This window comes from Physeter macrocephalus, chromosome 10 (genome assembly GCF_002837175.3).
Source record: "Physeter macrocephalus isolate SW-GA chromosome 10, ASM283717v5, whole genome shotgun sequence".
In the NCBI taxonomy this organism is placed as follows: domain Eukaryota; kingdom Metazoa; phylum Chordata; class Mammalia; order Artiodactyla; family Physeteridae; genus Physeter; species Physeter macrocephalus.
In genome coordinates, this window is record NC_041223.1 from 43,313,671 (window position 1) to 43,330,749 (window position 17,079).

General features: G+C 36.4%; 2 protein-coding genes across 3 annotated transcripts in view; one reads left to right on the forward strand and one right to left on the reverse strand.

Annotated features, from left to right (window-relative positions):
* CEP85L (centrosomal protein 85 like) overlaps positions 1–17,079 on the forward strand; it is a 222,563-nt gene that overhangs the window by 107,734 nt on the left and 97,750 nt on the right. Inside the window, 1 exon segment of the mRNA XM_024122643.3 lies at positions 7,147–7,934. Coding sequence (XP_023978411.2) covers positions 7,147–7,934 — 788 coding nt within the window.
* The window catches only part of PLN (phospholamban), an 11,671-nt gene continuing 7,050 nt past the window's right edge, over positions 12,459–17,079 (reverse strand). The window contains exons 2-3 of one of the 2 annotated variants that reach the window (XM_028494497.2): positions 16,392–16,505; positions 12,459–14,979 (exon numbers count right to left, since the gene is read on the reverse strand). In XM_028494497.2, the coding sequence (XP_028350298.1) occupies positions 14,724–14,882 (159 nt within the window). In that variant the 5' untranslated portion in view covers positions 14,883–14,979; positions 16,392–16,505 and the 3' untranslated portion in view covers positions 12,459–14,723. The remainder of the gene's footprint in view (positions 14,980–16,391; positions 16,506–17,079) is intronic. The other variant, XM_007113296.3, reaches the window with a different exon arrangement.

The window sequence follows — 17,079 nt, forward strand, 5'->3', positions numbered from 1 at the left end:
GGGTTTTTTGTTTTTTTGATATTGAGCTGCATGAACTGCTTGTACATTTTGGAGATTAATCCTTTGTCAGTAGCTTTGTTTGCAAATATTTTCTCCCACTCTGAGGGTTGTCTTTTCATCTTATTTGTGTTTTCCTTTGCTGTGCCAAAGCTTTTAAGTTTCATTAGGTCCCATTTGTTTGTTTTTATTTCCGTTTCTCTAGGAAGTGGGTCAAAAAGGATCTTGCTGTGATTTATGTCATAGAGTGTTCTGCCTATGTTTTCCTCTAAGAGTTTGATAGTGTCTGGCCTTACATTTAGGTCTTTAACCCATTTTGAGTTTATTCTTGTGTGTGGTGTTAGGGAGTGTTCTAATTTCATACTTTTACATGTAGCTGTCCAGTTTTCCCAGCACCACTTATTGAAGAGGCTGTCTTTTCTCCACTGTATATCCTTCCCTCCTTTATCAAAGAAAAGGTGACCATATGTGTGTGGGTTTATCTCTGGGCTTTCTATCCTGTTCCACTGATCTATATTTCTGTTTTTATGTCAGTACCATACTGTCTTGATTACTGTAGCCTTGTAATATAGTCTGAAGTCTTTGGGTAGTATAGTCATTTTCACAATATTGCTTCTTCCAATCCAAGAACATGGTATATCTCTCCATCTGTTGGTATCATCTTTAATTTCGTTCATCAGTGTCTTATAGTTTTTTGCATACAGGTTTTTTGTCTCCTTAGGTTGGTTTATTCCTAGGTATTTTATTCTTTTTGTTGCAATGGCAAATGGGAGTATTTCCTTAATTTCTCTTTCAGGTTTTTCATCATTAGTGTATAGAAATACAAGAGATTTCTGTGCATTAATTTTGTATCCTTCTGCTTTACCAAATTCATTGATTAGCTCTAGTAGTTTTCTGGTAGCATCTTTGGGATTCTCTATGTATAGTATCATGCCATCTGCAGACAGTGACAGTTTTGCTTCTTTTTCCATTTGGATTCTTTTTATTTCTTTTTCTTCTCTGATTGCTGTGGCTAAAACTTCCAAAACTATGTTGAATAATAGTGGTGAGAGTGGACAACCTTGTCTTGTTCCTGGTCTTAGTGAAAATGGTTTCAGTTTCTCACCATTGAGAAAGATGCTGGCTGTGGGTTTGTCATATATGGCCTTTATCATGTTGAGGTAAGATCCCTCTGTGCCTACTTTCTGGAGGGTTTTTATCATAAGTGGGTATTGAATTTTGTCTCATCAGTGATGTTGGCCTGTAGTTTTCTTTTCTTGTGACATCTTTGTCTGCTTTTGGTATCAGGATGATGGTGGCCTCATAGAATGAGTTTGGGAGTGTTCCTTCCTCTGCTATATTTTGGAAGAGTTTGAGAAGGATAGATGTTAGCTCTTCTCTAAAAGTTTGATAGAATTCATCTGTCAATCCATCTGCTCCTGGGCTTTTGTTTGTTGCAAGATTTTTAATCACAGTTTCAATTGCAGTGCTTATGATTAGTGTGTTTATATTCTCTATTTCTTTCTGGTTCAGTCTTGGAAGGTTGTGCTTTTCTAAGAATTTGTCCATTTCTTCCAAGTTGTCCGTTTTATTGGTGTATAGTTGCTTGTAATAATCTCTCATGATCCTTTGTATTTCTGTAGTGTCAGTTGTTCTCCTTTTTCATTTCTAATTCTATTGATTTGAGTCTTCTCCCTTTTTTTCTTGATGAGTCTGGCTAATGGTTTATATTTATTTCTGATCTGGTCTTTATGATTTCTTTCCTTCTGCTATGGGGGTTTTTTTGGTTCTTCTTTCTCTAATTGCTTTAGGTGTAATGTTAGGTTGTTTATTTGGTTGGAAAAGATACTTGATACAATTTCAATTTTCTTAAATTTACCAAGGCTTGATTTGTGACCCAAGGTATGATCTGTCCTGGAGAATGTTCCATGAGCACTTGAGAAGGAAGTGTATTCTGTTGTTTTTGGATGGAATGTCCTATAAATATCAATAAATTCCATTTTGTCTAATGTGTCTTTTACAGCTTGTGTTTCCTTTTTCATTTTCATTTTGGATGATCTGTCCATTGGTAAGGTGGGGTGTTACAGTCCCCTACTATGATTGTGTTACTGTCGATTTCCCCTTTTATAGCTGTTAGCATTTGCCTTATGTATTGAAGTGCTCCTATGTTGGGTGCATAAATATTTACAATTGTTATATTTTCTTCTCAGATTGATCCCTTGATCATTATGTAGTGTCCTTCTTTGTGTCTTGTAATAGTCTTTATTTTGAAGTCTATTTTGTTTAATATGAGAATTGCCACTCCAGCTTTCTTTTGATTTCTATTTGCATGGAATATCTTTTTCCATGCCCTCACTTTCAGTCTGTATGTGTCCTTAGGTCTGAAGTGGGTCTCTTGTAGGCAGCATATATACGGGTCTTGTTTTTGTATCCATTCAGCCAGTCTGTGTCTTTTGGTTGGAGCATTTAATCCGTTAAATTTAAGGTAGTTATTGATATGTATGTTCCTATTACCATTTTCTTAATTGTTTTGGGTTTGTTATCATAGGCCTTTTCCTTCTCTTGTGTTTCCTGCCTAGAAAAGTTCCTTTAGCGTTTCTTGTAAAGCTGGTTTTGTGGTGCTGAATTGTCTTAGCTTTTGGTTGTCTGTAAAGCTTTTAATTTCTCCATCGAATCTGAATGACATCCTTGCTGAGTAATCTTGGTTGTAGGTTTTTCCCTTTCATCACTTTAAATATGTCTTGCCACTAGCTTCTGGCTTGCAGAGTTTCTCCTGAAAGATCAGCTGTTAACCTTATGGGGATTCCCTTGTATGCTATTTGTTGCTTTTCTCTTGCTGCTTTTAATAGTTTTTCTGTGTATTTAATTTTTGATAGTTTGATTAATATGTGTCTTGGCACATTTCTGCTTGGATTTATCCTGTATGGGACTCTCTGCGCTTCCTGGACTTGATGGATATTTCCTTTCCCATGTTAGTGAAGTTTTCAACTATAATCTCTTCAAATATTATCTCAGTCCCTTTCTTTTTCTCCTCTTCTTCTGGAACCCCTATAATTCACATGTTGCTGTGTTTAATGTTGTCCCAGAGGTCTCTGAGACTGTCCTCAATTCTTTTCATTCTTTATTCTGCTCTGCGGTAGTTATTTCCACTATTTTATCTTCCAGGTCACTTATCTTTTCTTCTGCCTCAGTTATTCTCCTGTTGATTCCCTCTAGAGAATTTTTAATTTCACTTATTGTGTTGTTTATCATTGTTTGTTTGCTCTTTAGTTCTTCTAGGTCCTTGTTAAACGTTTCTTTTATTTTCCCCATTCTATTTCCAAGATTTTGGATCATCTTTACTGTCATTAATCTGAATTCTTTTTCAGGTAGACTGCCTATGTCCTCTTCATTTATTTGGTCTGGTGGATTTTTGCCTTGCTTCTTCATCTGTTGTGTGTTTCTCTGTCTTCTCCTTTTGCGTAACTTACTGTGTTTGGGTCTCGTTTTTGCAGGCTGCAGTTTTGTAGTTCCCATTGTTTTTGGTGTCTGCCTCCAGTGGGTAAGGTTGGTTCAGTGGGTTGTGTAGGCTTCCTGGTGGAGTGGACTGGTGCCTGTGTTCTGGTGGATGACACTGGATCTTATCTCTTTCTGGTGGGCAGGACCACGTCCAGTGGTGTGTTTGGGGGTGTCAGTGAACTTATTATGATTTTAGGCAGTGGTCTCTTGCCTCTTAGGCAGCTCCAGACCTTTTCCCGGACTCCCTTCTGGCTAGCTGTGGTGCACTAGCCCCCTTCAGGCTGTGTTCACGCAGCCAACCCCAGTCCTCTCCCTGGGATCTGAGCTCCCAGCACCCGCCCACCCCAGCAGGTGAGCAGAGAAGCCTCTCAGGCTGGTGAGTGCTGGTCGGCATGATCCTCTGTGTGGGAATCTCTCCGCTTTGCCCTTTGCACCCTTGTTGCTGTGCTCTCCTCCGTGGCTCTGGAGCTTCCCCCCCGCCATCTGCCCGTCTCCGCCAGTGAAGGGGCTTCCTAGTGTGTGGAAACTTTTTGTCCTTCACAGCTCCGTCCCAGAGGTGCAGGTCCTGTCCCTATTCTTTTGTCACCGTTTTTTTTTTTTTTCTTTTGCCCTACCCGGGTCTGTGGGGAGTTTCTTGCCTTTTGGGAAGTCTGAGGTCTTCTGCCAGCATTCAGTAGGTGTTCCGTAGGAGTTGTTCCACATGTAGATGTATTTTTGATGTATTTGCGGGGAGGAAGGTGATCTCCATGTCTTACTCCTCCGCTATCTTGAAGGTCCCCCGTAGCTATTTCAATGGTGTAATAACGAACATTTTGCTTTGTGCCTGGAATTCTTCTGAGTCCTTTACATGTATTATTTCATTTAATCTTCACTGTTGTCCTCTTTACTTTATGGATGAGGTAACTGTGATGCAAGAAGGTTAAATAACTTGTTTGAGCATGTGACTACTAAGTGGTAGAGCCAGGATTTGAATCTAAAAATGCTGATTTCAAAAATATTACACTTAGCCTTTACACTATTTTTACTTACAGCTTTTTAAAAATGTAAAAGTGAAAATTTTAAATTTGATATAAAATCATTTTTTGTTTTTTAAAGAATTGAAGATATTTTTAAGAGGCTATGATGATTTTAATACAAATATTCCTTTAGGAATAGTAATACAAACACACATATATAGATGTAGATATAGTGCTGTAATGTATTAATACAAATATTCCATAGAATTTTGGGGTCATTTGTCCTATTTCTATTTAGAACTGATCTTCAGTAGCATATTCCTCTCTATTTCCTTCTACTGATTACCATAATAATCCATTAATCTTCCTGCTGCCAATCATTTTGCTTTAATTTGTCCTCAGCAGTTACTGGAATAATCATCTTAAGTACAGTTTTGGTCATGTCACTTGCTCCTTTGTTTGGAAACTTTTGGTATGTCACATTTCTTGCTGAATGAGGGTAGGCTGTTTCTGTAGCAGGGCATTTGAAGATTTGCATAGCTCTGCTTTACATTTACCTTTCAAGAATTATCTTGAGCAGCTTTTCTTGATACTTACTGCATACTGCAGATAAATGGGATAATTTGTTTTTCTTCTATTGAGGCCATATTCTCCTGGCTTCATACTTGGATCAGTTAGTGTTCTGAATCAGTAGAAGAAGCTGACTGGATGATTGAGCAGATGAGGAATTTATTTAAGGGCATTTGGTTAACTCAGAATTTTTGAGGAGGGCTGGAGAGCCAGGCTTAAGGTTAAGCTTCCAAGTAATATGCCTCAGTCACCTCTGAGAACTGGCACTCTCTGGCCCCACTGGAGGAAACCACCAGTGCTGCCCAACTGCTGCCACTTCTGGGCCAGAACTTGGTTTGGCCACCTCTGCTGCTGTCTTTGTTGGGGGCTAATGCCTCTGCTGTTGCCAAACGTGGTAGCTCCACACTGAGCCTATTTTCTCATGTGACTCACTTCCAAACTGAAATCTTGTGCAGGTCCTTCTGAATGTCTGTATCATAGTTGCAGGGTATTTAAGGTCTAAAATTTATTTTGGGAGGTTGGGCTTATAATGTGGGAATTTTCTTGAGTATGAAAAGGTTCTGCAGAAGCTGATGGGAAACTGTTATATGGTAAATGTCTACTATGTTACTTTTTCTTGTATTCTTTCATCTATAATGTTTTTCCCCTTTCATCTCCAGGTGAATAAATTCTGTGCAAAGACCTATTGGAATTCCATTTTTGAATTAGTTTGCCTAGGTCTTTCTCATCTGAATTTTCTTATGACTTTCTCAACATTTTTTTCCATTACTTTATTTCTTTAAAACAATATCAAAGGTCACAACTAATATTTAAATATATTCTGTTATGAGTCAAACAATATGGAAAGATACAGAAAAAACTAAAAGTTGCCTTTCACTACCCACGTCCTCTCCCCCTACATTTCAAATCGCTATCCCCTTTCTAGATGTCATTGATAAAAATGATAATCTTTGATTTTAATTTGGTGTATGTGATGATAATTTGGCACTTGATCGTAAATCCATTGAGTATAGAGGCCCTTATTTATCCTTTGGGCTTCCGTAGAGCCTACTACAGCTTTTCCTATGTGTAGGATAGTATTATGTGAAGGCCTGACCTACCGCAGTAACTATGTAATCATTTTGGAAGTAAAAATGTACAACGTGGGCTTCCCTGGTGGTGCAGTGGTTGGGAATCTGCCTGCCAATGCAGGGAACACGGGTTCGAGCCTTGGTCTGGGAGGATCCCACATGCCGCGGAGCAACTAAGCCCGTGAGGCACAACTACTGAGCCTGCGCGTCTAGAGCCTGTGCTCCGCAACAAGAGAAGCCACGACAGTGAGAAGCCAGCGCACCGCGATGAAGACTAGCCCCCGCTCGCCGCAACTAGGGAAAGCCCGCGCACAGAAACGAAAACCCAACACAGCCAAAAATAAATAAATAAATTAATTAATTAAAAAAATAATGTACAGCGTGGGGATTTAGTAAATGTGCAGAGAAAGATAGGAATTAAAGTAGACTCCAAGTGTTCTAGCTTGGGAAATATATTATTGATGATGCCAGTAAGGGAGATTGGGAGTGTAGGAACTACTCTGTATCTGCAAATATATTGCTAGAACACTTTCTGATTATTTTCCATTATTGCAGGAGCACCTTTACCCATATTCTAATTTGAATTGTAGTTTGAGAGGTGCCGAAGTGTTCATATTGGGCCTATATTTCCACAGTTGAGGAAAGACACTAAGAGATACGATTTTTTAATAAAGTTGTGTCTGAGGCTTCAGTGATAGATCATGAATAAGACCTTTCAGTGGGGAGATGGATTTTTCTTTTAAGGCACAATACTTAGATTAAATAGCATGGATATAAACCTGTTTTCCAGTCATTTTTCATCTGTAAGTAGATGGCAGACGAGCATATATTTTGTTATGTATCCATTTTTAGAAAATGATATTTGAAAGTATGTTTGCTTTGTTTCAGATAAACTTAAGGAATAATAATAATAATAGGAATAATAATAAGCCCCTCATTTTGATAAAAGTGCCTCTGAAAAACTTGTTCTGGGAAACCATGTTCAGATTCTTGTTTTGGCGTTTTACATTTTGCCTCTTTTTTTTTTTTTTCTTTCTGTTAATTACAACTAATTTGGCATTCTTTTTTCTTTCCAGATCATTCAACTTCAAGTGGCACATTATCTTTTAAGCCTAGTCGATCATTGGTTACTCTTCCTACTGCCCATGTCATGCCATCTAACTCCAGCACTTCAGTTTCCAAACACAGGGAATCATTGACATCAGATGGCTCAAAATGGAGTATAAGCCTTATGCAAACATTGGGAAACCACAGTAGGGGGGAGCAGGACTCTTCATTAGACATGAAGGACTTCCGGCCTCTCCGGAAATGGTCATCTTTATCCAAACTCACTGTCCCAGGTAACTGCAGCCAGGGTGGCATTGTGCACACGGAAGAGTCAAGGAGAGGTTTAGAAAAGACAGGGAGAGACAAGGCTTTAACATCACAACTAAGGACAATTGGACCTAGCTGTTTACATGACAGTATGGAGATGCTTAAGCTAGAGGACAAGGAAATAAATAAAAAACGACCATCAACTCTGGACAACAAATATAAATTTGAGAGCTGCAGCAAAGAGGACTTCAGAGCTTCTTCCTCCATTCCTAGGAGACAGGCCTTAGACATGACATATAGTGCCTTACCTGAAAGCAAGCCCATTATGACAAGCTCAGAGGCTTTTGAACCACTGAAATATTTAATGCTTGGTCAACAAGCAGTAGGTGGAGTTCCCATTCAGCCTTCTGTGAGGACGCAAATGTGGCTTACTGAGCAGTTGCGGACAAACCCTTTGGAAGGTAGAACTACAGAGGACTCTCACAGTTTAGCTCCTTGGCAGCAGCAGCAAATTGAAGGGTTTCGACAAGAAAGTGAAACACCAATGCAGGTAAGGCTCAAAATCTAGTGTTTGCTTCCCTCCAGTGGATGTTATGAGTACAAGCGCACTTGAAGTAAGCATATGACAGTGTGTCCATAGGCACAGATGGTTTTGCTTTTCCTTTCCCCTGCAGTATAATAAGAATAAATGTTATAAACTCTAAAAGTATTGCATTGGTAAACAAAACTTAAAAAATATTTGAGACTGATTAACACGGAAAACTTGAAACCTTTACCTGCCTTGGCCTTTATTTTCCTTCTCATTTGTTAAATGGGCATAAACATAAAGCAAAAAATACTCAATTCTGTTTCAATACTTGAAACAGAAACAAAGGAGCTGGCATGGTATAATAGAAAGAACATTAACGTGGGTGTATGAAGGCTTGGATTTTGTTTTATCAGATTCAGAGTCTGGATGATTCTCTACCTGTCACTTAATACTTAGTATCTCTGGGCCTGAGTTTTTCTTTCTTTCCTTTTTTTTTTTTCCTAAATTGACATATAACATATTAGCTTCAGGTATATAACATAATGATTCAATATATGTATATATTGTAAAATGATCACCACAGTAACTCTAGTTAACATCCATCACCATATGTAGTTACAAAATTTTTTTCCTTGTAATAAGAACTTTTAAGATCTACTCTTAGCAACTTTCAGATATACAGTACAGCATTATTCGCTATAATCACTATGCTGTACATTGTATCCCTGTGGCTTTTTTATTTTATAACAAAGTTTGTACCTTTTGATCTCCTCCATCCATTTACCCACCCTCCAGCCCGAGCCTCTGGCAGCCACCAATCTGTTCTCTGTAATATGATTGTGATTTTTTTGTTTGCTTGTTTTAAAAACATAATTGTCTTTCTCTGTCTGACTTATTTCACTTAGCATAATGCTTTCAGGGTCCATCCATGTTGTCACAAATGGCAAGATTTCCTTTTTATGGATGAATAACATTCCATTGTTTATTGTAATATTCCATACACACACACACACACACACATATATGGCACATTTTCTTTATTCATTCATCTACTGATGGATAATTAGGTTGCTTCCATGTCTTGGCTATTGTCAGTAAAGGTGAAATGAACATAGGGGTGCATATATATCTTTTCGAGTTTGTGTTTTCATTTTCTTCAGATGAATACCCAGAAGTGGAATTGCTGGATCATATGGTAGTTCTCTTTTTAATTTTTGAGGAACCTCCATACTGTTTTCCATAGTGGCTGCACCAGTTTACATTCCCACCAACGTGTACAGGTTTCTTTTTCCTCTACATTATTGTCAACACTTGGTATTTCTTGTCTTTTTGATAGTAGCCATTCTGATAGGTGTGAGGTGATATCTCATTGTGATTTTGATTTGAATTTCCCTGATGATTAGTGATGTTGAGCACCTTTTCCCGTACCTCTTTGCCATATGTATGTTTCTTCTCAGTTTCTACATCTATAAAATGAGAAGGTGTGACTAAAGTCATTTATAAAGCTTTGATAGTGGTTGGTATGTATTTAGGTTTATAAAATAGATGTGCTTATTTTTTTTCAATTAAATTGGATGTCAGGATTTATTAACCATTTTAAGAAAGCACTTTACGATAATATTACATAAAAGAAAAATGGTGTGTACCCCCTAATGTAACATGTAAATGTTTACATTTTTTGATCTGGAAATGTTTTCTATTCCATGGTAATTTTCTACAGCTCATTTTAACTGGGAAACCAATTATCTGTAGAATTTTTCATAAATTCTATCATCCAATTTTTTTTCTATTGCCAGAATTTTCTGAAACAAAGTAATTCCATCGAAAATTGTAAAATTTCCCTAGAGCAAAAACGTAAAATTACTTATCGTTACAATTACTAATAAAAAAAAACAAAGATTAAAGGAATATGTTCTATGAAAGGATAAGGAAATCACTTATCTAGGAACCTCACAAATCTGAGTGCAGCTCCAAAACATACGCATAACCTAATGTGCTACATTCACAGGAGAACCCTTAGCATATCGCATGTGCCTTCTTTACTCTTGTTTTGGACACAGTTCTTATCATCTTGATTATATATATTTAAATTGCATAACCAAACAGAAGTATCATTATGATGTGTGAATTACAAATCGGAAAAGAGCAATTTAACCAGATTTATTTGTGATTTGTCTATTCAAGCAGTTGAAAGATAGGAGACCTAATTTATCAAATACGACCATATTTTAGTTCTCAGGTGCTTGTGATTATAGGAGAGCAGGGTTCAAGTAGTTGTTTCTGCAGCTGGTGTCTTTACACAGAAGTGGAGCGGCCTGGGGTGGTGGGGGGAGGGGCTGAATGTTCTGCTCCAACCTGCAGAATGGTAGGTGCGATAGGGAGGTAACTGTGAGAGTTGAGTGAATTTAAAGGAATAAGTACTAATTCATTCCTTCTTCCATTCTGGTGGGAGGACGCGCTTCTGTAATCGAAGTTTTCCCTGACCTTGAAGCAGTGCAGAGAGGGTAGGGAGCTTGGAGGTGCTTTGTGGAGAAAACTTATTTTTAAATCTTCTTGGTGCGTGGTACAGGAAGAAGGCTATAAGGGACAAAATTTGTTTGTGCTTGGAAAGCCCTACTTTTTGAAGCCCTACCTTCTTTGGGATGGTCTCTTTATAGTGCTTTTAAGTTTCATAGTAGAAAGATGAAACCAGGTAAGGAAAACCTAGACACTTTAATTGCAGCGTTTAAATGACCGCTTCTCTTCTAATTCTCTTGGACTACTACAGAAAAGAAATTCTTAAATACCTTCTCCTTGGAGCCTCTAAATACTGTATTTTAAAAGCTCTCACCTTTGTCTTTTCTTAAGTCTCTTTAAAAACATTGATTTCCTTTTAGTCTAATTTTTGCATAAAGGGAAGAGGCTTAATAATAATTATCCCATCTCATAAATTGTGAGAATGTGTATGATTTTCAAGGACAACTGTTTGTCACCGTGAAGGAAAAAAAAAACTATTTACAACAAAGAAAAGGAATTTGGCTGAGAGTCACAATCTAACATCACCATAAATTTATCTAGAATTTTGTAGCTGTCAGAGTGTTTTATCTCAATTGATCCTCAGAACCTCCTTTCTCCCTTTACACCTTCAAAAGTTTAGTATTGTAACATGGAAGTGTCACTCCTCTTAGAACTCAGTTCTAAATTACTGAGCCATCCTCACAGTCTTATGTGCATGGTGTTCTTTGATTCCCGTGGTTTCCTATTAAATCAGCTAGAGTGTAGGTGGTGTGGACCTCTGAAGTGTTTTCCCTTGTGAATGAAGAGAAGCCATCAATACCCTCAGTTGATTAGAGTATAGGCCTCCATGTGCAATGTCCATCACAGTCTTTGGTTCGTTCGTCTGTTCTACATTTGCTGCTCACTTTCCACCTTCCCCAAAAGCTGTCTAACCCTACATGGACTATGACATAAGAGAAGAACAAACAGCAAAGTCTTATCATCTTCTCTTTGGAAAGACTGTTTCCCATTCCAGGACCCTTTTGCATTTCCCTTTTGGGGTGGGGTGAGAAGGGATTGAAGGATGCATACTTCTACACACAACAGTGTCCATTGGATCCGTATAAGCTCACAGTGGACCCCCCAGACAGAAGTGAAGAAGTGTTCTTGTTATTGACAAAGTAGTTCTTCTTTTCTCTTATATTCTGTAGGGTCTTTCTGAGTTCTGGGTTGCAATCATTAAGAGGAGGAAGATAAAATTTTGTGCTTGTTTTAACCAAGGAGAGGCTTGATCAGCCAGGATATTGGCACCTAATGATTTCAACGTATCTTACTGGAAGATTTCTCCTATATAAATAAAAAATATAGATATTTGGTAGAATGACTTAAAGCTAAATGACTTGCTTTTTGTCTAACATCACATATGAATGAAAGGTTTTATTTTTAATGTGAGAGCATTTTGTGTATTCTATTACATTCTCTGAAAAGAAAGTTTTCTTGTTTTTATTCTTATTTTTGCACGCTGTTTTGTTTTTAACTTTTTTACTGTTTAACATAATATAGCACAACTGCATTGAAAGATGTGGACACTGTGACACTCTCAATAGATAGGATATGACATTCACTAGGTAACTAAAATGCATATAATTGATTTTTGTATACATGTTTTAATGAATAAACTTATTAATGTGTTTGGCTTTTTTCAATCTGTCATCTTTTCTATATAGTATTGGCATATAATTTTTAGACATTTTAAAGTGTGCTGTTACTTAGAAGAAGAGCACATGTTTTTTGAAATTTTACCATTTTCTCACTTTTCCAGAAGACTCAAAAATAATCAAAGGATAAATAACTTCTAGACAGGAGGAAATTCATTGTTTTATGTAGGTCTGCCCTCTTGTGTCTGTACTAGGAAATCTTGATCTTATTTTATTTGGGGAAAGTCACTGAAAACAGCCTACAAAATCAAAACTGCTTATAATTAGATTGTTTTATAGTCATATCAATCATGAGTAATTTCACTGAGTTCAAGAAGGTTCATTTTAATGTAGGTGATTTGCATTAAATAAACATTTTGGACCAGATAAAATAAAAAAGACAACATTAAACATTTAAGAATTAGTTCAGTTTTGGTACCCTGTAAAGTAAGATTAGAGTTTATTCTACAGTAGAAAGTATTTGAGCATTTGGTATTTTAAAATGTTTAAATATATAGTTCATTATATCTTACTCTTTACACATCATGATAAAACAGAATAAATAAGTTGCGTTTAAAGAATGGGTTTTTGTTTTACAATATAATCTAAGGTACAGTATTCTGTAATCCTCAAGTATAAGGTTTTAATTTCTGTTAAAGGCAGAATGAAAAACAAAAAAATTCTTTATTTCTGTTTGACTTAGGAAAAACTCCATAACCTCACAGCTTATGGGTTGAAGTTGATGTTGTGATGAGCAACATAATGAAAAGGATAGAATTTATTATTGCAAAATTTCCACTTATTTTTTAAGATCATTGCAGCTAATTACAGAACTTGGTTATTTTTTGCATGGGTTATTATTGACACCAGTGAAGTGAATGCATTACTTCTTGTTTATAAGCTCTTCTAGTTGATGTTAGGGATATCCAGCCCATAGATGAGGTTTCACTCAAGAAATCCCTTTGTTAGTAAGAAACCCCTTTTCCCTCTGTTCTCAGATATCAGTGAACCAAAATTATCCCCCTTCCTATCTCCAGTACCCCTTAGGGATTCAGAAAAAACTTAAAAGCAATATTTCCTTCACTATTTTCTTAGTAGCACTTGTGTTACAAACCAAGGTCAATACTGACTTTTCCAATTCTTTTAGTAACCATATTTTGGCAAATCATATAGGAAATTACATATTTTCTACTCCTTTAATAATTACTATACCGGTAGTATGTCTTGAATTTAAGTTAAAATTATCAGATTGTAGAATATAGGTGTAAACCATTTTAGACTTAATTTTAAACTGAGTCAATTTAAATTACCAAATTTTGGTGAATATATTTTCCAAACCAGTTTTTATTTCTATTGTTTAATGAGTTGTTGGAAGATACTTTTAAATGACTAGAGGGGAAACTGGAAATGTATTCAGCAAGAAAATCATTGTAGATTAGTATTGCTGGATCTATAATTTAGCGTAGTTGAGTGGCCTACCAAATATGTATTTACCATCTGGGTGGTAGATTAAGGAAAATAGCTAAGCCCTATCATAAACAATAGTGGGATAAAAAGTTCATTTCAAAATTTAATCAAAGAATTTGTTAATTTTGGAGAGATAGTTAAAATTTTTATTTTTTAATGCTTGAAATAATATTTTTTCTTTTATTCTTTTCCTTGCCTACATTGAATGTGAGATTAGAACAGAAGACAACCTGTAAAATCATTCTAATGTCTTAAAATTTCATGATTCCCGAGATACAGTGTGGCAGTTATGTGCTTTAACTCAGATAATTAGCTATAGTGCCTTAAATTAAGGTTGATTCTGTTCTATTAGTGTATTAGTATTTATGGCTAATCACAATGTCAGATGTTAAATTAACCAACAGTTCTTGTCTATTGATCATAAAGTCCTAGAGAGAACAGATTTACAGTTTACCTACACGTGCTAAAATTCTGTAATTCTTTGAAAAAATTAGTTAAATTTTACTTATGTAAGGGTATGGTCTTGCTTTTTTTAACTTGATTCTCATAAACTTAAAATATTAGCGTAGTATAGAAAAAACATAATTTCTGTTTTAGAATGTATGTTCTGATAGAATTACTACAAAGACTTCTGTATGATGATAGTAAAGATAACAGATGTGAGGGCTGTTTCAAATGATGACATTTCATTTGAATGATTATTTTGATATACTTGGTGAAGACCTGAAAAATACTTAATAAACATCAAAGAGGCTTTTACAGTACAGTATAAATTATATTTACCCCCAAAGAGTGAAGCTAATGCTTTATATATGAAGTGAACTTGTTAGCAGTGCAGTTTCAAAACTAAACCCCTAGTTCATCCTTAGGAAAGATTTGGGATAGAAACTTATAAGCTCTTTTGAGAAAATTAGCAGTTATATTATGCACACTTACATTATAGTCATTTTAAAGTTAATTTTTAAAAATAAAGCCCTTTTTATGTTTACAACATCCAGCAGATGAATACATTTGCTAACAATTTGTTTTGTTCCAAATCTTGACCTTTTCACAAAGAAATTCTTCTACTTAGGAAGTGGTCTCTTATATAGTATTGTTTTCCCTTCTTCATGGGATGATAGATTTTAAGCTGATGGTGATAAGTTGCAGCACTGGAGATTGCAGCAGAACTTCAGAGAAGCATCACGATGATGCAAATCAGCAAGAGACATATTAAGATGAGACAGAAATTGACAAATAGGTTCTGGAGATTTTGACGTGCGTGTTGAGGCATGTCAATGGTTGAAGCTCTTCTTATAGCAGAGCGAGTGAGGTATTGGACTTTATCCATGACACCAGGAAGGCAGGAAGCCTGAAGTTTTAAACGGTCAAGAGAAAGATAAAAAGCTGCCAGCCAAGTGTGAGATCACTATCTTCTTTTAGGTTGCCTGGAATGTAAAAATAGAAAATGGATTAGCATAATATGTGTAACCCATCCTCTGAACAGGTAGAACACAGTTTTGCATTAATCCCTCTTCCTCAACATTATTTGTATATATGACATCAAATATCTCTATAGTCTGTGTGTGTGTTGCTCTGTCTCTGTCAGTCTCTTTTGGTGATGGTCACCATGATGTCTTGTATTTGGGGTGTAATAACTTTAGTCTTTGCCTCCTCCTCTCAAAATGACTGGAAGTATAGTTTGGTTAGGGTGCAGCTTGTTTTGGGCTATTCCCTTGGGCAAAAGTTCTTACATATAGTTTATTTTTTAAAATTAATTAATTTATTTTTGGCTGTGTTGGGTCTCTGTTGCTCTGCATGGGCTTTCTTTAGTTGCGGCGAGTGGGGCCTACTCTTTGTTGCAGTGTGTGGGCTTCTCATTGCGGTGCCTTCTCTTTTTTGTGGAGCATGGGCTCTAGGCGTGTGGGCTGCAGTAGTTGTGGCACGTGGGCTCAGTAGTTGTGGCTTGCGGGCTCAATAGTTGTGGCTCGCAAGCTCTAGAGCGCAGGCTCAGTAGTTGTGGTGCGTGGGCTTAGTTGCTCCATGGCATATGGGATCTTCCCGGACCAGGGCTCGAACCTGTGCCCCCTGCATTGGCAGGAAGGTTCTTAACCTCTGCACCACCAGGGAAGTCCTTACATATAGTTTTATTAAGGCTGTTTCTCTGTGAGCATAATTGTTGTGAACATTAGTATATAAATAGCTCCAGAGCAAGTCTTATAATAAGAAATGCATGCATTAAATTATTCTCTGGATGTTGATTTCACTCCTGAATAGAATAGTTCAATGAGCAGTGTTTTACCAGAACTATAGATTCAGATGTTTCTCATTCCTTTTTATGATTTTATAGCTTTGTAGAATATGCTATTTTAAGTAACTTTTTAACAAGATGATATTAAGTACTGAAGGCTGTCAAGACTCAGAAGGCATAGTAATAAAATTATCATTATCTCACTGTCTACCACAGACAGTTGCTATTTGCAAAGGACCTGTACTTAAGAACAGCGGTTCCATTTGTTTTCTTTCAGAGCCTCCCACAAGCTATTCTGCCTAATTAATTAATTAGTCAGTCGCTGCCTAATCAATTATCTTTGCTAATTAATTAACAAAACAAAACTTAAAACAACAGATCATTGTAGAAAATTAGATATAGATTAAAAATTAGCTGTGAGTTAACTGCCCAGAGATAATAGCTATTAACATTTGGTGATATTTGTTGTCAATAAGGATACGTTTATGTAAATTTTAAAATAAGAAAAATTAGAAATGGAATTTTAAAAATAACCGTAATTAACTGCCACAGATAATAGCTGTTACATTTGTTGATATATCACTGCTAATCAAGATATTACTACCTTACCCCAGCTGCCTGATTTCATTTTCTCTCTAGTGGCTATATATCTCATGAAAACCCATCTCAACCTTCAGCTGTATTTCTGAGAGAGACTAGTGCTGAAGACAGCAGAGGGAAGAACTGAAAGAATGCGGAAGGGGAAGATATATATTAGAACTGATCAGTTAGAACTCCTCATTGATTGTTACAAAGAAAGCATGTGGTATATGGTGGTTAGATTCTATATAATTTCAGCACTTCAACTTGGCTCTATTAAGTTTTTTTTTTTTTTAACATCTTTGTTGGCGTATAATTGCTTTACAGTGGTGTGTTAGTTTCTGCTGTATAACAAAGTGAATCAACTATACGTATACATATATCCCCATATCCCCTCCCTCTTGCATCTCCCTCCCACCCTCCCTATCCCACCCCCCTAGGTGGTCACAAAGTCCCTGTGCTATGGAGCTGCTTCCCACTAGCTATCTATTTTACATTTGGTAGTATATGTTTGAATTATGGACTTTCATTTGGCTGAAGACTCTGGTCTCCTTCGTAGTATTGCCCTATAGTGAAGAGATCCAAAAAACCAACTTAGGTCAAACTTCATTCTTTCAAAGAGTTGGTAACAAACTGTGTTTCTCTAGCGCATATATATATATATATATATATATATATATATATATATATATATATATATATATATATATATATATAC